General features: G+C 40.3%; 4 protein-coding genes and 1 pseudogene across 4 annotated transcripts in view; 3 read left to right on the top strand and 2 right to left on the bottom strand.

Annotated features, from left to right (window-relative positions):
* The window catches only part of LOC116333427, a 493,334-nt gene that overhangs the window by 178,785 nt on the left and 292,083 nt on the right, over window positions 1-22,466 (top strand). The window lies entirely within an intron of this gene.
* Window positions 11,832-12,224, top strand: LOC116312624 (histone H4). Its single transcript, XM_031730079.2, has one exon. It carries the CDS (start codon window positions 11,889-11,891, stop codon window positions 12,198-12,200), a length of 312 nt encoding a protein of 103 aa, XP_031585939.1. The 5' UTR covers window positions 11,832-11,888; the 3' UTR covers window positions 12,201-12,224.
* Window positions 15,860-16,421, bottom strand: LOC120438187 (histone H3). Its single transcript, XM_039608635.1, has one exon. The coding sequence runs from the start codon at window positions 16,413-16,415 to the stop codon at window positions 16,005-16,007; it is 411 nt and encodes a 136-aa protein (XP_039464569.1). The 5' UTR covers window positions 16,416-16,421; the 3' UTR covers window positions 15,860-16,004.
* Window positions 16,738-18,059, top strand: LOC120438192 (annotated as a pseudogene).
* LOC120438199 (histone H1-like) lies at window positions 19,960-20,690 on the bottom strand. Its single transcript, XM_039608653.1, has one exon. The coding sequence runs from the start codon at window positions 20,679-20,681 to the stop codon at window positions 20,028-20,030; it is 654 nt and encodes a 217-aa protein (XP_039464587.1). The 5' UTR covers window positions 20,682-20,690; the 3' UTR covers window positions 19,960-20,027.

Genomic DNA, 22,466 nt, shown 5'->3' with positions numbered 1-22,466 from the left:
GTTCAAGGGGGCCGAATACTTTTGCAAGCCACTGTAATTATGTAGGTATAACAGTATACATCAGATTTTACTGTCCATTCTGAGGTTATTTCACAACATCATCAGGGATGTCATATCTAAAAGTGTGAAAGCACCTTTAGTCCTGTTTCCTGACACTGCAGTACATCTAAGCTGCTCTGAAGCAAATCTGTTGAACTTCTTATGATATTTATAATGTTACATCCATGTTATTTGCTTCTCTGGAAATAAATATGTGTTTTTTAATTTTTTATTTCCATTTTTTGCACGAGGTTGTTTAAACTCTGTTATGCATCTCATGTTGTTATGTTGTTTGTCTTATTATCAGTTATCTCCCGGGTATGAAAACTTGGATCAAACGTCCAAACATAAAGAGTCCAAAAGGACCAGGACCAAAGCTGCTCTGCATTAATAAAGACCAAAATCTAATAATATTAACTTTACCTGTTTTAAATTTGGTCGATGTACAAGCTTATCTTCTTTTCCACAATCATTTCATTTTGATACTTTTGAGCATATTTCTGTAATTTTATGATCACCTCCCATATTATTTGCTTCACTCTGTTTCTGTATTGTTGGTGTACTATTGTAACTTCAGTAGCTGTATATTAAAAGTTAACAAGTAAAACTGATTCAATGTTATGATGACAAAGAACCTTGTCTTTGTTTACCAGTGAAGTTTTTACTTTCTTTGTAACTATTGTTCCCCAAATGTAACTTTAACTGGAAGAGGTTGTACACATTTGTTTTTAATTCATATATTTTTGTCTAATGTACGATTTACAAATGTATGTGATTACTTCTGATATATTTAAAACTACTGGCTGTTGTTAGAAGATACAAAATTAAATATTTTTTTTTAAAATTCTAAATAATGTGATGTTTCCTTGAATTGAGTAATTACAGAACTTTCTTATTGATCTCAAGCTTAAGATTCATGTTAATGCTGCCTTTTGTGTTTAATAAATGTTTATATTTGCCCGAATGATAATATGATTCTCATATTACTGCATTTGTCTGTATCGCTATTGATTTAGTATTGATTTGTTTTGTGTTTATTGTTCAAGGTCAATGTTGACCTTGGAAAAAAATGTCTTGAAACCACATCAAGTAAAACATCACATGGAGGCTGTATGTTTCAGGAGTTTGGTTTTCAGTTTCCTTTGTACCTTTAAGTTTTGGATCTGTACAAACCTGCCATCGGCCTGCAATTATCAGCTCTTCTGTTCATGTTACACTATGCTTGACATAAGGTTTATATTATAACTGGTAATTACTACGTGAATCAGGTCACATTACCAAGCAATGCAAAAACAATGTAACAAGTACAGTAGTGAATTCATTCTTTAAATAACACAATGCATATTTAAAAAAATACCAGTAATATGGATGGATCTGCCTTTAAATGCTTTTAAATTTTCTCAAAGATGTTTTTAATAAAGGTGACATAAAAATAAAGAACACAAAAATGGCCTGTATTTGTATAGCGCTTTATTTAGTCCCTAAGGACCCCAAAGGGCTTTACACTACATTCAGTCATGCACCCATTCACACACACTGGTGATGACAAGCTACATTGTAGCCACAGGTGCCCTGGGGCGCACTTACAAAGGCGAGGCTGCCGGACACTGGCGCTACCGGGCTCTCTGACCACCACCAGTAGGCAACGGGTGAAGTGTCTTGCCCAAGGACACAACGACCGAGACTGTCCAAACCGGGGCTTGAACCGGCAACCTTCCAATTACAAGACGACCTGCCAACTCTTGAGCCACAATCACCCCAAAAATTCAAAGCAACAGGAAGTAGAAATAGAGTCAAATAAAACACAGAGCAAATACATGATACAGCACGGAGAGTTTAGCCTCAGTTATCAGTTTACAGTAGATAAAAATAAAAAGAGTTTTGGAGGATCTGTCAGGTTTGGTGGTGAACGTCCACTCCAGTGTGATGTTGTGGTTCTCCTCTGCCTGATAGCAGGTCTGTGTCACATTGACTACAAATGATCCTGTTGAGGAGACAGAGAGGGAAAGAGAGGAGCAGACACACTGTGCAAATTCCCTGCTGACTCAGCCTCAGGATGGTTAGAGGCAAGAATCAAGCGCACCCAAATGAGCGCATCATTGATCATGTGCGCATCATGCAGAGGGAGAGTGGGAGTAAGAGACGAGAGGCTCAGCGACGGAGCATGGGAGTTGTAATGCAGTTTGTGTGATTCCGTATGCGTTAATGTATCTGTAAGTTCACCTTTGTTAACTGGTATGATAATAGTCATAGTTGTTTGTGCATGTTTAAATCTAAAGTTATGCCTCGGTACCCTGATATCACGTTAGTAGGTTTATTTAATTATTTAGTTAATTTGCACTAAGTTCATATCAGTGGCCAGAATCTCCTCCAATGATTACATCCCGTGGTTAAAGGATTTCTCTGTTGTTTATTGCTTAGTTTAGCTGTTGCTAGCTTGCCACATTCTTGCCTTAGTACTAGCAACTGGGAATATATGTGCTATTTAGCCAACTTGTGGTCTTACGGTGACCCCTTGTGGACATTGTAAAATATTGCTGTGCCTGAGTAGATGATATGTTCTGATTGTTACTTAGTTATTTTTAACCCTGCTAATTATAGTATTACCTGTTTCTGTTTCCAGAAAACCATGCTTATAATCACCTATACTGCATCTGCTACAGTTATAAGTTCATATCTGGCTGCAGCACAGTTGGATTTATCCTGGCAAGCCCTGCTGTAACCAGTTCTTCTGTGAAGCTTAATTAAAGACAGTGAACTAAACTCTTGGACTGCTGCAGTCTTTCTGACCGAAGACTTAGGCCAGACTTGTATACCCAGCACCTCCAGTATATATATATATATTCTACACACACTGAGAACTGGAACAAATCTGTTGTTGAGCTTTATTTGGAGTTCATAAAGTGAAGCTGTAAACTAACCACAGACACATGAGGTGAGGATGATGAGCAGCAGGATCCTGCAGATCATCTTCTCCCTGTGAGAGGAGACAGAGGTGAGGAGTCATCAACACATGAGGTCAAAGGTCAAAAACAGTGTTGTAGTTACAGAGTTTGTCCACCAGGAGGCAAAAAAGTCCTTTGTTGTGTGTTCATATTATAAAAATATTAACTTATAAATAAATGTGTGTCCTGAGTGAACAAATCAAAGTGAATGAAAACAAAATCATTCAGTTGATTTTGGTTTGAACTCATTTCTATAATTATAAGTCAGATTGGAGCCTGAACAGTGTCTGTATACAAAATGTGTAGAAAAAGAAGTCTATAAATAAACATTGAAGGAGGAGTTTCTGCCTCGTTTAGATAAAACAACATAACTCTTTGATATGAAACTCCTTTGCTTCATAAAAATGGTCAGAACAAACAGAACAAAGTTGGATGTTAACTTGTGTTTAGTTTCTTTGTTTAATTCTGCAGGCCAAAAAGTTGGATGTCTTCAGCAAATTGCTATCTTGTTACCCTCTCATCTTTTCACTGCTTTAGTTTGTAAATAAAGTTGTTTTGCTGTCAAATGTAAAAAGGTTTCAGATCTTAATCTGGAACCAACAGTTTTACCAAACTGTTTTCGTTGTTGTTCATCTAAATGTGACTCTTACTGCAGTAATTAAATGCCATCATGCAACATAATTAAATGTGCAGTGAATGTCTAAAATGCTCTTGCACATCACCCAAATCAGTCTAAGTAAAGTGCTGTGTCACCATTTTCTCCTTTCAGATTACAGCTGAACGGTTGTATTTAAAAACCACCCTGCATGTCTACATGTTTTGTTTCCCAGGAAACAGACTTTCTTGTATTTCTTGTAAAGAACTTTCAAAAACTTTTGTTGAACATTGTCACTGAAATGTTTTCAATCCAGTCCTTGTACCTGACCATTTTCAGAGGAATGTTTTTTGTGTGTTTTGTCCAATAGTAATGAAAATCAAACCAAAAACTTGTTGTATTTCACGATGGCATGCAATGTGTTATAAAAAAAATTGAAAGAACATAAATGGGCCTAACAACTATCTGAAGCAGGTGAACAATATCTGAAAATCATATCTTTGAGAAACAGGAAAACAAAATAGCAAAGACATGCAACTCTGACACTCAGCAGAACATCACTCTCTTTATGGTTATCATCCATACACATGATACTGATCAATCATGACTGCACTTACATAACTTAAACTTAATGGAGTAAATGTAAAATACCTGACATGAAATAAACTGATCAGACTCAAACAAAGACTCATCCATGTGTTCTTCTGACACTGTGGTTAGATCACATTTATAGATAAGTGCGACAGAGTCACGCTTGATCGTCGCAAGTGCACAGAGTGGAAACAGTTTGGTGGCGTCTCCACAGACCTACTGTTGTTTATTTCTATCTTCACAGTTGCACATTAGAGCTCTGAAGCTTCAAACTGCATATGTTTAAACGTTACAGGTTACTCCGTGTATTCAGCTCTGATGCTCACCCACAGACTGAAAAGGAGACGAGGAAATCACTTTAGCTTGTCGCCAGATCATAGTGGAAACAGTTTTATTGGTTGAACAAAGGTTCTTGGTGACAAACAGCCTGTAAGTGCTGCTCCTGCATTTCCTGCATAAAGTTCCAGTGTTGCTACATTTTAAACACCCACACCTGTCTGCTCCCATCCTCCCACACATTTACTCTCTGTTTTGTGGAAACCATCTTAGTTTTTCACACTCTATCCCAGATGTAAACTGGTCAATCAGGTAGAGGAATAAATTAATAAATTAATACAAGCAACTTTAACCTGCTATAATCCGGTCTTTAAGTGATGACGCATGAACCCTGATTCCGGGTCCAAAGTACTCTGCGTTTATTAAGGCTGTTGTGTGTTTTTAACATGTTTTACTGCTTTCTATCTTGTTCTATTTAATCTGAACAAGCACCTAAAAAAAGTCAGTGATCACTGTCGGCCTCTCTCTGTTTTTATTACCACTGTTCATTTTAAAGATCAGTTTTAAAAACCTTACGATGTCTCTACAGCCCAGCCCATGCAGCAGTATATTAATGACTAACCTCGTATTGTGGATGAATTATCTCAGTTGTTCTCCTGACTAATTTCTAAGATTATTATTTCTAAGAGTAATAATGTTCAGCCACATATTTTAGCCTTACTTGTCAAATATGAATCATTTGTGTGTTTTACATTTAGTGTTTTTTGAGAAGCCTTATAATTGCCTAATTTTGTGTATTTGTTCTGTTACAAAAGCAGGCATTCTTACCTTTGTTTAATATTTTAATCAAACTTTTGATTTTAATTCAACACAAAAACAAAAACACTGCAAAAAATCCACAGAACAGAAACAGATCCAAACTCACTAGCAGTACATCCTCATTACATGTTGAGAAAAATCAAAAGCCTCAGCTTGGATAGGCTGATGCGGTTTCTTCTCTTACTTAGTATCTGCTTCTTCTTTAAACTGCAGCCAGTCATATTTATGTGTTTTTGCGACACACTCTCCTCCTCACCGATGTCTACCATCGCACTCATTGACTGAGAGGTTGTGGCTTGAGGAGCGATCCTGAAATATCTTCCAATACCAGTGTTTCATGTTTCAGGATCAATTCCTATATGAAAATATCAATATCTAATTGGATTAATTTTTTTTTAATTGTAAATATGACATAATAATCATTTTACAACAAACGTGTTGATTCTGAGGGGATCAGGTAAGAATGTGTTTTTCTGACTGGACTGATTTAATATGAAATGAAAACTGTGTTTATCCAGGAAATATAATCATAATATAACAGCTTACAGATTCCGTTCGGACTTACTAATGTTCTTCTGTTTCACAGATCTGGTTAAAATGGTTGGTTGTTATCGCACACAAACTGAGAGAGAAAACATCACATTGGTATGTTCCAATACTGCGTTTGGACTGAGGCAGTTTTTTTGTAAGAATGAGTGTAAGAATGAAGGGGAGATCCTCATTGACACAACTAATAACAAAGCTGAGAGTGGAAGATACAGCACTGAATACAGTCCAGGCTCTACACCTGGACTGTATGCAACCATCACACAGTTGATCAAGTCAGACACAGGATGGTACATCTGTGGTTATGGAAACCCTCTGTCTCCAGATTCATACAGCAGTTTAAATGTTCTTGTTACTGATGGTAAGTTTCTTTTCAAAATAGTAAACACTTTTTCCATGTAACATATTCCATGTGCCTTAAAATACTACTACTACTAATAATACTAATAGTAAACGATCAAAACTCAGAAAGTAAAGTAAAGAAAATCAGAACAACATAAAATAATAACATGAAACTTCTGTTGATTTTGAGGTGAGATTGTTGTTACTGCCAGAGATTAGCTGTTACACTGGCTGAGAGATCATTGGACCTTTTCAGAAGTTTCTAAAATGAGATAGAGGGTTTGACAAAAAAAAGAAAGCTTTTTCCTTTAAGATGTCCATGTTTTTTTTGTGGAAGTCTGGATGACCAATCTCGGATTATTAATTTCTTTTCATGCTGGTAAATTTATTCCTCTGTTAATCCACAAATGCAAACCGTATTTCTTATAATGCTTTAAAAAACTTAAGAGACTGTCACGTGTAGTAGGTTTCACAATCATATTTTCTTATAATGCATGTGTTATCATAAAAATAAATATATATTAAATGATTTAAAATCTCAAAGTATGTTTGTTTACATTTTTACAAATTTTAATGGCAGAGCTAAAATTTAGGGACATCATCTACCAAAGTGTGCTTTATATGAGATTTTCTCGTTTAACCCTAGAACACTATCGCCGGGTGATTTACACCCGGGAAAATACATTTACATGATTTCTCTCTCCTGCAGCTGTTTGCGTGTCGGGGAGCCTGTGCCTTCACCAGGGAAGTCTCAAATTTCCCAGGAATGGGTGGACCAAAGACCAGCTTTCCAGAGTCATTATTTTGTTTTAGGAGGGGTTTTTTTCATTTTGTTAGACATGGCACAGTTGAAAGTAAAAGAAGACCACTCTAATTTGTCATGTGTTGTCATATTTTGATATATTTGATTACTTTTTATTGGTTATATTATATCGGGTAAAAATCACCGGGCACTAGTGATTGTGTTACTATTTATAGCGATAGTGTTGGGTTAATGTGTAAAAGAGTATTCGTTTATCCATCAGCTGATCTAATGAGTCTGAGACTGAACATGACTTTGTGGTCTATCTGAAAAAGTAGTAGTGATGTAAAGAACAGGAAAGCAGTCGAACACCCAAGAAAGCAGGCAGCTGAGTGATTGTAGGTCTTTCTTACTGAACTTAAGCTTCATGTTAATGCTGCATTTAGTTCGTCATAAATGTTTGTATTTACCTGTATGATGACATGATTTAAATTAGGGTGCATTTGCCTTTATCATTGTTGATTTAATAATCATATGCTTTGTGTTTATTGTTCACAGATTCAAACCCACCTACTTCCACACCACAAACAGCAACACAGAGTGAAAGTGTCACTGCAGGAGTCTCTACACATGGTCCTGACTCCTCCTGGCTTCTGGTTGTGCGTGCGTCCTTGGATGGTGTTTTGCTGATGGCTGGTTTCCTCATGCTCTTCTACATTAGTAAGACAAGGAGGAACTTTGGACTGAACACCAGAGAAAATGACACAAACATGGAGGTGAATTTGTGTCACTTGTTTTCTGTCTGTTGTTGCAGGTTTCAGTGAGTGTTGTTGATTCATGTTCAGTGGGACTTTCTCAGTGACATTTATTGAAAACAGCTGATGTTATCTGTTTTCAAAGTGTAATGATATTTTCTTGACCATCAGAGGGAAGTGAACACAAAGTGAATAATTTTTATAACAGACAGAAAGATTTTTAAGGAGGTATTACATAATTAAATCCCTGGAAAAAAATGTTGTTCTTCTTATTTTTAAAGTTCAGTTTGCATGAAACTGTGATAATGCATGAGATTATTGAAAATCTTTTTTGTATCTCGGGTTTTAAGTTTTTTTTTTTTTTTTTTTTTTTTTCAGTAATCTAACACCTTCGTTTTTTAAAGATTGCTTTCATTATATATATTTGTTTTGAATTTAATTGTAAAAGATTTAAACCGCACTGATCTACAAAACCCCCGAACACAAGTTTAAAGTATGGCACTCCCGTTCAGGCTCTCCCTTTCATTTTTTCCCACAAGGATTTCTTCCCTTGGATCCAGTGGGTCCTTCGCTCTAATGCGCTATATACATTTTTTTAAAAAAAAGCTAGACTCTGGGTCAGGGGTCGGCAACCTGCGGCTCCGGAGCTGCATGCGGCTCTTTAGTCCTTATTTTGCGGCTCCGGGTGGTTTGGGAAAATAGAAGAAGTATTTCGCTGAAGTGCATTTTATTTGTGTTTAGTTCTTTTTTTTTTAACTTGTAGTTCTATATTTGAAGATTATTGTGATTTTGAAATATAAAAATAAAATTATATCTTATTATTTTTTTCAAAATAAGCGTCACACTCGCGGAAGCCGGTGTACCCGCCGAAACGCCGTGAATTTATCGAGACTTTCAACCCCAGGTAGGCCAATTATGGATCTTCGGATCCACATTATGTCAGCAGCTGTTCTCCACCGTGAACTATGTTAAAAACAAACACCGCTCCCGCCTCACAGATGACAGCTTACAGTCCTGCGTAAAGATGAAGGCCCCGATTTGCAGACGCTGGCTGTATCCCAATTCAGGGTCTGCAGCCTTAAAGTACGCAGCCTCAACGATCCTCAAGGGCCGCGTACTCAAAGACTGCTAAGGCCGGAAGTGCGAGGCTCGTGAAATGGGACGGTCTAGCCTCCGTCGCGCTGCCCAGGTTGCCTAGCAACCATAACACCAACCGCTGGAAACGTTTCATACAGCTTTGTTTGACAGAAATGAAGGAGAACATATTTTGTTCGTGTGTTTGTTTCTACACGAGCTTTGTGTGATTTAATACGTATCTGAGGCTGAGACCACAGGACTGTAAAACATGATTGTTGGCCTTCAGTTCTGTACTGAACAGTCATTTAAGATTAGCTAGTAAATAACAATTAGCCAATGTTGCTCATGAGACTAAAGTCAGTGTAAATATGATATGGCCAATATTATAGTTATTATATTAATCATCGTAAGTTATTACAGCAGTGAGTTTGAACTCTCAAATCAAATCACTTCTATTGTCACATCACATGTGCAGGTACACTAGTACAGCACATGTGAGTGAAATTAGTTATGTTAAACTTTCCTAGCAGTCCTTCACAAACAGGAACAGTCTGTCTATTCTCGCCATCTGTCAGCTGCTGCTGGCTCTTCCTCCTCCTCTTCCTCACACACTGCTGAGTTTGTCCTGGTGGATCATCAGGGGTGCAAAGCCTCACAGATGATGTGCAGCAGTGGGTCCCTCAGTCTGTCCTCACTCTGGACACTTGCAGTTGTCACACATGGAAATCAAATGTGTGATAAGCTGCAGGATTCAAACACAAGTGTAACTTATAAATACATGTTCATACTTTTATTCCACAATCAGAGAGAAAGAAACAGAGAGAGAGTGCAGGACAGACAGACAGGTGACAGTCTCAGGTGTACACACTGCTACAAAACAGCACAAGAGAAGGAGGATTTAGTGTTTGTGTTATTACGAGTGCTAAACAAGAAGAGTTCCCAGATGGTCCAGTGGACACATGTGTGACTCCTGTGATTAAAGCATCTTTCTTTCAGCTTAACGAGTGAACCGTCAGCTCGTTCAAACACACGTTAAAGTCCGTTTGGCTCGACACCACCGAACAGAGGCAGCAATATAACATAGCTAACATTAACAGTGCAGTGAATCCTGCTTGTGCCGTCATATTCAGGACTGCAAACCGAGCAGCATCACTGACTTTCAGCTTGTTGTGTTTGTGGATATATGACTGACTTTAATTATCCATAAAATCATCACATTCTCTGTAAGATTAAGGTCAACTATTGTATTATTATATTTTAAAGGCTTTAAAACCAAGTAAACGCTGAAAGTACAAACATCACTAATGGCAAATAACTTTGCCGACATGTGGCCAACAGTAATGTTTTAATGTTCCTCATTATTAAACATTTGCACATAAATAAGTGACATCATATTCAGTACTTACGTTGAACAGTTTACTCTTCGGCCGCCACGCTTCTGCCGTCTGCTGCAAAATTATCCACAGTGACTGCCGCGCTATGAATTGTGGGATATGTTGGGCCACGAAGTCTACACCGCCACAGCCTTAAAATTCAGGGAAATGACGGTCGCATTTCGAGCAGCCTTTGAATTGGGACAGCCTTCGGCGCGCCGCTGTGACATAATCGGCCTTAAAATGCAGCCTAAGGCTGCAGACCCTGAATTGGGATACAGCTGCTGTGAGCAGAGGTTAGGTACCAGAAGTCTCATTGTAAACATATCACGACAGACCCGACGATGTTTGCATGGACATGCTTTTCAGCATCTCTTTATTGACCACTTTTCACACACGGTTGCTGCACGCATACAGCCAGCTGTAGCTTTTCAGCTCACAGCCCGAAAACACAACAGCAGAGAGAGCACAGACTTTAAGGCAGGGGTCCCCAATCTCAGTCCACGAGGGCCGGTGTCCCTGCAGGTTTTAGATGTGTCCTTGATCCATCACAGCTGATTTAAATGGATAAATTACCTTCTCAACATGTCTTGAAGTTCTCCAGAGGCCTGGTAATGAGCTAATCATGTGATTCAGGTGTGTTGACCCAGGGTGAGATCTAAAACCTGCAGGGACACCGGCCCTCGTGGACTGAGATTGGGGACCCCTGCTTTAAGGCGTCGAGGCGTGATTGCAGGTTCCGCTCAGGTGCGTCCGACTCCCATGCAGTGGCACTGCAGACCACGCCCCGCCACACACATTAACAAGGTAAAATAGATATTTAGGCAGAATTTTGCAAATATCTTTTTTTTTTTTTTTTTTAGCGGCATAGTGCTTTTGTTCCAATTACTTTTTAAAAGTGGTGGCGGCTCACAACAGTTTTTGTTTGCTACATGGATCATTTTAGTTCAGCTGGGTGTCTTTGCTTTTGTTATATTTCTTTAAGAGGTCAAAATTTGTTAATTACATAAATAAAATGTAATTTTCTCTGTAGCACTTCATGGATTTCATAAGCAACACACCTTAGTTGCTCTGTGGATTCTTTTAAAAAGCAGTTAAAAACCTTTCTGTTCAAACAAGCCTTTTGTTGATCTCGTGATATTTTATATTCTTTACATTATTTACATTTGATCTTTTACATTGTGTATAATGTCTATTGATTGTATTGTTTATTTTAATATTTGTGTACAGCGCTTTGTGACTGCCTGTCTGTGAAAAGCGCTTAATAAATAAACTTTACTTATTTACTTTAGATGTTCGCACAAAGCACAAAGGTAAAAAACAATATATACAGTGTTATCTTCATTTTAGATTTCAAAAAGTATTTGTGGCTCCCAGTGTTTTCTTTTGCGTGGAAACCGGGTCCAAGTGGCTCTTTGGGTGTTAAAAGGTTGCTGACCCCTGCTCTGGGTAAAATGTTAAGAGGATGTCTGGTTTTTGTTACCAATGCAGACACTTGGGTTTAGTTTCAATTTATTAATTATGTCAAATAAAAATATGAATTCGACTCAGTCATTGTGGGTGCGATTTGGTGTGAGCCTCCCTTCGATTACACTTAATTTATCATTAACAAAAGACAACATTCCCACATTTAGAGGATAGAAGAGTGGGCGGAGCCATTGAGCTTCGAGTCGTCAGCGAACCTCGCACCGTCTGTTTTCTTTTACGTCCGCCGAGCACACATAATAACACAGCTCCTTCGGGGTGAACTTCATTCGACTTTCCTTGTTCAAAGAAGAAACTGTAACCATGAGTGGAAGAGGCAAAGGTGGCAAAGGACTCGGCAAAGGAGGCGCTAAGCGCCACCGTAAGGTGCTCCGTGATAACATCCAGGGCATTACTAAGCCAGCTATCCGCCGCCTGGCTCGCCGTGGTGGCGTCAAGCGTATCTCTGGTCTGATCTATGAGGAGACCCGTGGTGTGCTGAAGGTGTTTCTGGAGAACGTCATCCGCGACGCCGTCACCTACACTGAGCACGCCAAGAGGAAGACCGTGACCGCCATGGATGTGGTGTACGCTCTGAAGAGGCAGGGCCGCACTCTGTACGGCTTCGGCGGTTAAACGCATTCACCTTAATTCATCAAACGGCTCTTTTAAGAGCCACACACTTTAATTTAAGAGCTTTGTTCTGCGGTGTTTCGTCTTGCTTTGGCAAAAAGTACTTGTAGTTCAACACGTGACAGGATCTTCCCCACGAGATTCAGAGGTGGAGTATTACGGTGTAACTTAACACAATCAATTACACCTTACATCCCAACACATTAGAACGCCTCCATTTTTTGCTACAGGCCATATTTAAAAAAAAAAAAAAAAAAAAAAAAAATTAAGGTATTTGTAATGCGTGATTTTGATTAACTTAAAATAATTGACATAGCCACAAACGGAACTTCAGAGGTTCCAGATCTAACCAATGCCACTGTTTTTAATACTCTCCTATAGGAGTGTGAACATTCATAGACCAAATGAAAAACAAAACAGAATTCACTGATTTATCAGTTTATTTCTAAATGTCTTCTGGCCAGAAATCTGCTTTAAGCAGAAGTGTTTATTTTGTTTTTAAAGATGACAACCCATCTTCAATCTAGGAGAGTGGTGCTCAATTTAAAGTTTTATGTTAATTTGTAATTATAGACATGGATGAAGCCCTGTAAAGCTTTTGAAACTTCTTCCTCATGTGTGCCTGAAATTTCCACCAATCATTTCAGATCTTACTTTCTGAGAAGGCTTAAAAATTCAGTATTGAATAAGTGTGGGATTAAAGGAAAAAAAAAAAAAAGATGTAAAAATCATGGTCTTGATGACTTCACAGACAATAACATGAACAGAACAGTCTCACTATCCTGACATAAACTTCATACGAGGAACATTATTAAAAATGTTTTTAGTACCCAGATTTTATGCGCTTGAAATGCAACATGTCTGTTTAAACTGCAAACAAAGTATCAACGCCAACTGTAAATGCTCTGTGATGAAACGACGCACATCGCAAAAAGGTTGCCAGGTTGTCTGTTTATTTAACATGCTTCCAGGTAACAACAACAGCTCGTTTGACAAAGACCACATTTACAGATCAGAATTACAGAAAATACACCATACACAAAGTGTGTTTGCATGTAGCACACAGCTGTGGCTCGCTGTCGGTCTAAATGAATCTCAGACCTAAATGAAAGTTTGTAGTGATTTATAATTATTATAAGTCTGAACCTCTTTAATCTGCTCAGCTGTCTTGTTTTTAAGTTTTAGTGCAAGTACTTTAAGGAACAAACAATGAGACAATGTTTATGCTCTTACTACACAGATTTCTGTTTTTACAGCAAGTTTATAAAGAAAAGTCTGGGTAATAACTTTACAATTTAAGTCAGTCAGATTTGTATTCATGCAGTGAAACAGCTAAATGTGTTGCACACCCTGATAGACTAACAGGGCTGGCCCACTTCAGTTCTAGTGTGAACATGAGTTTGACACCTATGGATTAAAGATTTAGTTTCATTACTTTAAGCAAGTGTACTCTCAGAGGTTGAGAGTGGATCTTAAAAGATCCGTTAGTTGGTTGAGGACAGTTGCGGGATTTTATTTAGCTTTCTCAGTCTTCTTGGCCTGGATGTTGGGCAGCACACCACCCTGAGCGATCGTCACTCGGCCCAGCGGCTTGTTCAGCTCTTCGTCGTTGCAGACGGCCAGCTGCAGGTGGTGGGGGAGGATCCTGGCAAGGGCCTAGATTTGGTTTTGGCGTTGGTGGGGACGGATGATTCAACCACCGAACCCTGCCCTATTTCTTTTTCTTTCCTTTTTGTCTTTGCTTCCTGATAAAAGAGGAGAAATATACTTGCTTACATGTGCTATTCTACATGCTTTTAAACCATTTAAAATTACAATTCATAGTTTTATATGTGAATAATATAATGTTAAATTACTATTAATCTCATTTGAGTCATTGTTGACCTTAGCCATGTTTTTAGTCTTGTGAGAGCACTGAAGCTTCTTTCAGCCTCAGCCGAGGATACTGGGATGACTAAAAGCAGCCTGACAATTGTCATGATAATAAATACTAGTTAATCCAAATCATCAGTCAGTCACCTGTGACCTCGCCTCTTCACCTCTGTCGGAGCTACAACATGGCAGAGCTGCCTCTGTCACCTGACAAATAGGACATACATGACAATAAGAATAAAATGTGGAGCTGCTTCAGTGTTTCTGTCAGTTTGTGCAGATCTTGACTCATCAGTAATGTTTGTAGGGTGAGTGCATTTCTAAAACAATTTGTGCAAACTGCACTACAAGGTGGAATATTTGCAAAATCATGACTACCTCATGATATTTTGTCTCAAAAATTAAGACAAAAGACAGTACCATGAGGATGGAATTATTGTGTCACCAACATTTTAACGTTAGACATATAATTTTAACAGCCTCTGTAAACTAATATCCTGGCTTGCTCGAGGCTCCGTTTTCTCTGACAGTTTCAATCAAAATTAGAAATGCTACTCTGAGACTGAGATAACTAATAGTGCTGCCAGTTGTGCAGTTAGTTTCCAAAACATATTTTTCATGGTTACATACAATTTTAGAGTAGGTTTCTTTGAAAAATACTTTCTTATATCCAGGTTCTTCCTTTCTGCTGCCATCCTCCTCTCCTCCTCGCAGGTCCTCGCAGTGCAGGCTTAGTGCTGCTAAAACTAAACAGAGCTCCCTGAAAGGCACAGCCAATCACATTGGCCATATTTGTCACATGGGGTTCTTAGTGTTAGAGGTGAGAAAGTCAATCCAACTCTTTACAGTATACACAGACCAGCACTGTTATTGGTATTGGATCATTACCAGCAGAACAGGACTGATACTGTTTCCATCCTTAACCTCCTAGGACCTGCCGTCCTAGGCATCACATTTTGGGTTATTTAGACCAAAATACTCAATTTTGCTCCACATGGGCCTGATATCCACTTACGAGGACATTAGAATAGAATAGAATAATCCTTTAATTGTCCCACAAGGGGAAATTTGGTTGTAACAGCAGCCAAAAAGACATATACAAACAAACCGTACTGGGAAATGTAGATTATGCATCTTGATTCATTTTCAAATGTACATTCATTCACCTTTCACAGTAAGGGATTATATTCCACATTCAAAAAAAAATAATAATATTAAACTCCTAAGCAGTGTACGTTTGTATTATTCACAAGACAAGAACAGAGATTAAACTTCGGGTCTCAATATAAAATCCAAAACATTATACTGCTACTGTTCTATCAAAATTTTAAACAAATATCCTCATATGTGGCTCTTATATGTCTTAAAAACAAAAATAAGGTTAGAAAAAAAAAATCTGGTAATTCTTTGTTTTTACATTCATTGGGCCCCAATGTGACCAAATATAAAAGAAATTAAAAATGCATGTCGTGGAAGAGTTCGGGTTTGAGGAGGTTAAATTTACTTCAAAGAATTGTGTAAATTAAATAATATATTTTTGGTAAGGAAAAAAAAAAAAAAAGAAGCACCTGAGAGATGATCTGTGAAGAAAAATCTGATTCATGTTAGACTTACTGTCATGTCTCTAGTATTTTATAACACATTTAGACAATAGGAATTTACCAGAGGTAATTGAGAGCATAGGGTCTATCATATTGTCTAGTGCAAAGCACTCCAATGCGATGAGCAACATTTCAATGGTAAAGATGAATTTAGAATTTTTGTAACTGAAGTCAGTGAATTCCACGTTGATGCCGACTGTAGTTTCTGGCATCGAAACAGCATGAACTGAATGAATGAAGTGCAAGTATGAGTCTGATAATAATAAAGGAGCGAGCTCTTGGTGTGAGTGAGGTGGCTCTGAAAAGAGCCTTTGTTGGTAGGAGAGCGTGTAGCTTAAGCTCTCTCTCCGCGGATGCGGCGAGCCAGCTGGATGTCTTTGGGCATGATGGTGACCCTCTTGGCGTGGATGGCGCACAGGTTGGTGTCCTCGAAGAGTCCGACCAGGTAAGCCTCGCTGGCCTCCTGCAGAGCCATGACGGCAGAGCTCTGGAAGCGCAGGTCGGTCTTGAAGTCCTGGGCGATCTCGCGGACCAGGCGCTGGAAGGGCAGCTTGCGGATCAGCAGCTCGGTGGATTTCTGGTAACGGCGGATCTCACGAAGAGCCACGGTACCGGGCCTGTAACGATGGGGCTTCTTGACGCCTCCGGTGGCCGGGGCGCTCTTACGAGCGGCCTTGGTGGCCAGCTGCTTCCTGGGTGCTTTGCCGCCAGTAGACTTGCGAGCGGTCTGCTTGGTTCTTGCCATTCTTTCTCTTTTGCTTTCCCTGTGCTAACAGCAGAAAATGTAACAACTTCAGGAGACTCGCTGCTCTTAAAGTGTGTGACAGGATGTGACGCGGTGCCGCTCCGGCTCGTGATTGGCGAGGGGCTCCACGTGGTGCTCAGCCCCGTTCAGAGGAGCACCGCCCCGCCTCGGTGTGTGCCGCTCATTGGAGAAAAGTGCATTGAATTCTCGCGCTGCCGCAAGCCTCTCTGCGATTGGTGCGTGACGAAGCTGCCCGCGCTCCGCGGAAATATAAGCGAGGCTTTGAGCAGATCGGACCACATTTCCTTTCAGTGTTGATACTCTAAAGAAGATAGCATCAAAATGAGTGGTCGCGGAAAAACTCTCAGCGCAATTTCTCGGGGTGCCCCGTGGGTTCGAGGGAAAGAGGAATTGTGGCAAAAAAAAAGAGGCAGGGCCAGAGCGGGCGTACCATACCACAGACTTATGTTTGGAGATTTATCAAGTCAATGGGAACATTATAGTTTAAATATTCTCCAAGATAATACGAAAAATATTTATAAAAAAATTAATGAAATTAAAAATGAAGGTATGATTCAATATAAGTATGTTGACAAAGATGAAAATCTTTTAGTAGTTAAAAATATACAAGACAAATTATTATCCGAAAGCATGAGAGACGTGGTATGGCTCATCTCGCTCGGGCGCCTCCCTGTGAGAGCGGTGGTTCAATGGAGTTGTTTTGTTACCACCATGAAATGTCCTATGATAGACTGTGATGAAGATGAGACCTTAGAACATCTTCTATTGGACTGTTATAGGACAACTGAGATAAGGCAGAAGATGACAGAAATTGGTTTTGATGTTGATGTTAATATTAAAGCGGTTAAATATGGTTTGTTTAAAGAAAAAATGGGTGAAGACAAAAGGAGACTCTTTTGGTTAGTAATGTGTGTAATAAACACACACATCTGGAAAACCCGTGCCAAAGGAGTGATAGAACAAAAGATGATAAGTAGTGATGTGGTGAGTAAACATATCATTACAGATCTGCGGAGAAGACGAACAATGGACCTGAAACTTGGGAAAGTTTTCCCCTGGAACGTATTGAAACTGTAAGTTTTAAAAGTGCTTTGTGGACTCGGATGCTGGATTCTCCTCCTTGTTTTTCCTTTTCCTTAATGAGTGGTGTGTGATCATGGTTTTGTATATGTCATTGTATGTGTATGTACATTTTATATGTAATTTTGTATACTTTAAATAAAGTGTTAAAAAAAAAAAAAAAAAAAAAAAGAAAAACCGGAGGCAAAGCCAGAGCTAAGGCTAAGACCCGCTCATCTCGTGCCGGGCTTCAGTTCCCCGTGGGTCGTGTCCACAGACTGCTGCGCAAAGGCAACTATGCGGGCGTGTGGGAGCCGGCGCCCCGTTTACCTGGCAGCCGTGCTCGAGTACCTGACCGCTGAGATCCTGGAGCTGGCTGGCAACGCAGCCCGCGACAACAAGAAGACTCGCATCATCCCACGTCACCTGCAGCTGGCTGTGCGCAACGACGAGGAGCTCAACAAGCTCCTGGGGGGAGTCACCATCGCTCAGGGTGGTGTGCTGCCCAACATCCAGGCTGTGCTGCTTCCCAAGAAGACCGAGAAGCCCGTCAAGGCCAAGTAAACGCAAAGCGCTCGGTTTCACCAACAACAAAGGCTCTTTTAAGAGCCACACACTTCTCTCTGAGCAAACATCCTTCTTCTTACTGTGTCTTTAACAACTCGTGTACTGGGAAATGTAGATTATGCATCTTGATTCATTGGCAAATGTACATTCATTCACTTCATCTTTCACAGTAAGGGATTATAATCCACATTCAAAAAAAAAAAATAATATTAACTCCTTAGCAGTGTGCGTTTGTATTATTCAAAAGACAAGAACAGAGATTACACTTCGGGTCTCAAAATAAAACCAAAGCAAAAAGCTTCCGTCTCTCCTGCTGTGTGATTAAGGCTCGTGCCTTGTTCAACCTCATTGCTCATCTTACTGATTTAAAATAAATGGGATATCACTAATTATTAGCTTCATAACTATGACTATAAACATGCATCATGGTTCACTCGCTTGATAATAAAAGCAGATCTGCAGCTCATGGAAACAGACAACACGCAGTTCATGATGTGCCAAGACCTCAAACCTTGTCAAACACAATAGGAAATCAGAACAGGAGGAGGAGAGGGACGGGTGGAGTTCTTTGCTACTGCAGAAACTATCCAGGTACAGAGGGAGGAAAATGTGGAGCTGTTAGCAACATGTTCAGCACTGCTGCTGAATTTGGGACATTTTGCAAAGTCACTTACATCTACGCTTAGGTTTTTGTGTCTATTGTGAGTAGAATAAAATGATTAATAGAGTTTGCTTAGATAACAGGGGGCGGCTGGAGATCAGAACAACAGGAAATGACTCGTAAGTGTGGGTTTTGTTAGAATGACTTTTTCAACCCCTGTTTTAAGGACAATAGTGGATTTTTGTTCTCAAAGCATTTCATGCGACCTTAAAACTCTCAAGAATGACATTAAGTTGCTGAACCCTGACCTCTGATGTGCCAAATCACTTGGTTCAGCTATAAACTTTGGTGTGTAACTGTATAGTGTGAAAAATGTATTGACAGTGAGGGTCTGCCTGTCATAAAATGAGGAGTAAAAGCTGCCTCAGCCAGATAAACAGGAAGCCACAGTTACTAGCCTGGGGGGAGAACAGCCCCCCAGACTGAACAACAGAATTAGTGGAAAACTGAGGGGGACCCAGGGCAGCCCCGGACTCTTCTTCAGCTGGGATATCCAAAGAATCATGAGGTCAAGAAGTAAACCTCAAGACTATATTTTGAAATAAAAGAATTGCCCGCATCCTTAATGCTACAGAACTCCATTAGTTCAAATGTACATGAATGAAATTGGTTATGAAATGAGTAATGAAATAAATACATGGTAAAATAAACAGCTGTATGGGTTCATCTTGCAATAAAATGTGTCCTTGAAATCACCAAATATCAATTCAATTGGCCTAGAGTTAGTCAGGTAAGGTTGTAGAGTAGAGCATTTCGAGTGGATTATATATTGGCTGAGTATCGTTAAAATATACAGTGTACTTCCACTACAACAGCCAGTGTAGGTGTAAGTGAAAAATATCTCCTATATAGATAATAACATGCATCTATAAATGTAATATTTTTAGTCACATTTGTTGTTTTTTTAATAAAATATTTTATAATATTAATAAAATATATATTTTAATATTAAAATGTAGGTGATAACTTTTAAAGGTGTATTTTGTGTATGATAGTGTTTCATAGAAAAATGAGAAGTGGTGTGATGTGTTGTACTATGAAGGTATGATTGTAAATATTGAGTTGTTAATATTTGTATTGTTGTCTTTTCTGGAGTTGTAGACTTCTGCAGACAGCACTAATGTGCATCATGATACTAATAAAAGTTGTACATGTAATGAGAGAAATGGGGAAAAGTGTGTGCTTTAACAATAAGGACATTATTGTGAATAACAGAGTGGTGAGTGAGTGTGAGGAAGGAGCTCTTGTGTGTTGCTGTGGTGGCTCTGAGAAGAGCCGTTGTTGAGTGTGAGAGTGGTGGCAGCTCACTTCTTCTTGGCTGCTGTGGCTGCCTTCTTGACTTTGGGCTTGGCGGCCTTCTTGGCGGGGGACTTCTTTGCTGCGGGAGCCTTCTTCAGCACCTTCTTGGGGCTCTTGGCCGCCTTCTTGGGGCTTTTGGGCGCTTTCTTGGCCGCCGCCGCGGGCTTCTTGGCCTTCTTGGGCGACTTCTTAGCGGCCGCGGGCTTCTTAGCAGCTGCGGGCTTCTTGGCTGCTGCTGCCTTCTTGGGCGACTTCTTAGCAGCTGCTGCCGGTTTCTTGGCTTTGGCAGCGGCGGGCTTCTTGGCTTTAGGAGCGGCTTTCTTGGCGGGCTTCTTGGCTTTGCTGTCAGTAGCCTTCTTGTTCATCTTGAAGGATCCGGAGGCCCCGGTGCCCTTGGTCTGCACCAGAGTGCCCTTCGCCACCAGGCTCTTGATGGCGGTCTTGACGCGGGCCTTGTTCTTGTCCACATCGTAGCCTCCGGCAGCCAGAGCCTTCTTGAGAGCGGCTGCGGACACGCCGCTGCGCTCCTTGGAAGCGGCCACGGCTTTCACAATCAGCTCGCCCACGCTGGGGCCGACCTTCTTGGGCTTGGAAGCCGTCGTCTTCTTCTTGGCCGCCTTGGCCGGGGCGGCAGCAGGTGCGGGAGCTTCCTCGGACATATTTCCTCTTTCGCGTCTGAACGAGAGTCAAAGAGATTCACGGTACAGTGATGGCAAGTCGGAAGCGCCACGCTGCACTTAAACGCACCATGAGAACCGTGGAGAGTGAAGGCAGCGCGCGCAGCTCTCGCGTGTGCCCCGCAATGCTTCATTTTGTGTTTCGTGTCTCGGGATCAAAGAGCTCAAAGTGAGTTTGTGAGCAGCACTGCAGGTCCACAGTGGAGCAGTCCACAGCGGGCTTGTGTCTCCTGGTGCAGGCCTCGTGTCGGGCTCTCGTGCTCTCTGCTCTCGGTTCGTGGAGCTCCTAAAGCTCAGCGACTCGGTGCGGAGCTCAGCGCTGCTCGGCGGCTTCTTGCACTCTTTTCTCTGCTAAAACCGATGGAGCTGCAGCAGAGCTCCGTAAAAAGCATTTTCCAGCTGATACACATGTTTGTTCACGCACTCCGAGTTAAAAGCAGCATCTGGTGAGCGCAGCTGTGGGACAAAGTGACGCCGCGAGCTCCCAGCAAACACACCGATGCTGCTGGAGGCCCACGGAGCAGCGACACTTCTGTGACAGCTGCTCACTTCTAACTAAAGCACAGTTTCACTCACATTGTTGCATATCAGAAGCTTCATTAGTGACCTTACAGCAGCTCGCTTCCACACTTTAGCTCTGATCTCTTAGTCTGCATTGACTCTGTTTCCTTCTACAGTTACTGACTCTACAATAAACAACAGCACTCAATGAACACGTGAATACACACATGTGTAATACTCTACCTGCTAAAAACATCCACCATCTCACTGTTAAACCTTGTCTTGTTGTTGCTATTAGTCAAACATTATTTTATCATTGTATCTGTTTTATTTATTTAATCATAGTAATATTATTGTAAATATTTGCTATTTATTTTATCCTGCTATGCCCATGTCGGTGCATTTCCCAGCTCTGGGCCTAATAAAGCTTATCTCGTGTCCTGGATAGCGACCTCAGTTTAATCTAGTATAGTTTCTTTACTTATGCCCAGTATATCTCTGCTGCTCTTTCTGGAGGATTCTGTGATTCTTCCACCTACTGAAAAATATGTAAACACAGATTTTTGTCCAAGATAAGTAAAATGCTGATACCTTCCACCCACTCCATCATGTGATGACCAGTCACAGCAGTGGGTTTAGTGAGAGACTGATTACCAAAATTCACCTCTGAACACCAAAAGAAATCATTCCTACCTATCCCCCCTGTACAACTCCATCTTATGCACAGCAATTACTACAATAGTTGCATCATATAAAGGCAGATAGAAAGTGAAAGGTGGCTGCAGAGCCATCAAATTAGGAATTAGATTGAAGATGCTTTGATGGAAATTCCTTGTTGGTCATTGCTATGAAAGATTGAAGGACACAGCAGAGCCTGACTGTGGCATAGGCAGTACAGGCAAATGCTAAAGGTGTCATCCATCCAGGGGCACAAGTGGGGGAAAATACAAAAAAAAAAAAAAAAAAAAAAGTAGTAATGATACCAATTTATACCTTTCTTAGTATACCTTTTGGCCTCAAGTTGGCCAATTTTGGCCCTCTGATAATCCAACAAACCACCCCTTTATGTATCATAGTTGTTAGTCTAGTTGTGTGTTTATAATGTTATAGTGCGCATCAAGTCAAGTGGCTTTGTCATTTCAACCATGTGAAGTGGTACAGTACACAGCGAAGCAGACACCAAGACCATGGTGTTGCATATAACAGACACAGGACCATGTCAATCGGATGTGGAAAAACTGCAACAAAACAAATACAGACGACTAA

The sequence above is a fragment of the Oreochromis aureus genome, linkage group 3 (genome assembly GCF_013358895.1).
Source record: "Oreochromis aureus strain Israel breed Guangdong linkage group 3, ZZ_aureus, whole genome shotgun sequence".
Classification (NCBI taxonomy): domain Eukaryota; kingdom Metazoa; phylum Chordata; class Actinopteri; order Cichliformes; family Cichlidae; genus Oreochromis; species Oreochromis aureus.
The sequence above is the reverse complement of the archived record's forward strand: the minus strand, read 5'-3'. Positions and strand labels throughout refer to the sequence as shown.

Excerpts from the sequence above, each read along its gene's own strand:
- LOC116312624 (XM_031730079.2), top strand. The coding sequence starts at position 11,889 with ATGAGTGGAAGAGGCAAAGGTGGCAAAGGACTCGGCAAAGGAGGCGCT.
- LOC120438187 (XM_039608635.1), bottom strand. The coding sequence starts at position 16,415 with ATGGCAAGAACCAAGCAGACCGCTCGCAAGTCTACTGGCGGCAAAGCA.
- LOC120438199 (XM_039608653.1), bottom strand. The coding sequence starts at position 20,681 with ATGTCCGAGGAAGCTCCCGCACCTGCTGCCGCCCCGGCCAAGGCGGCC.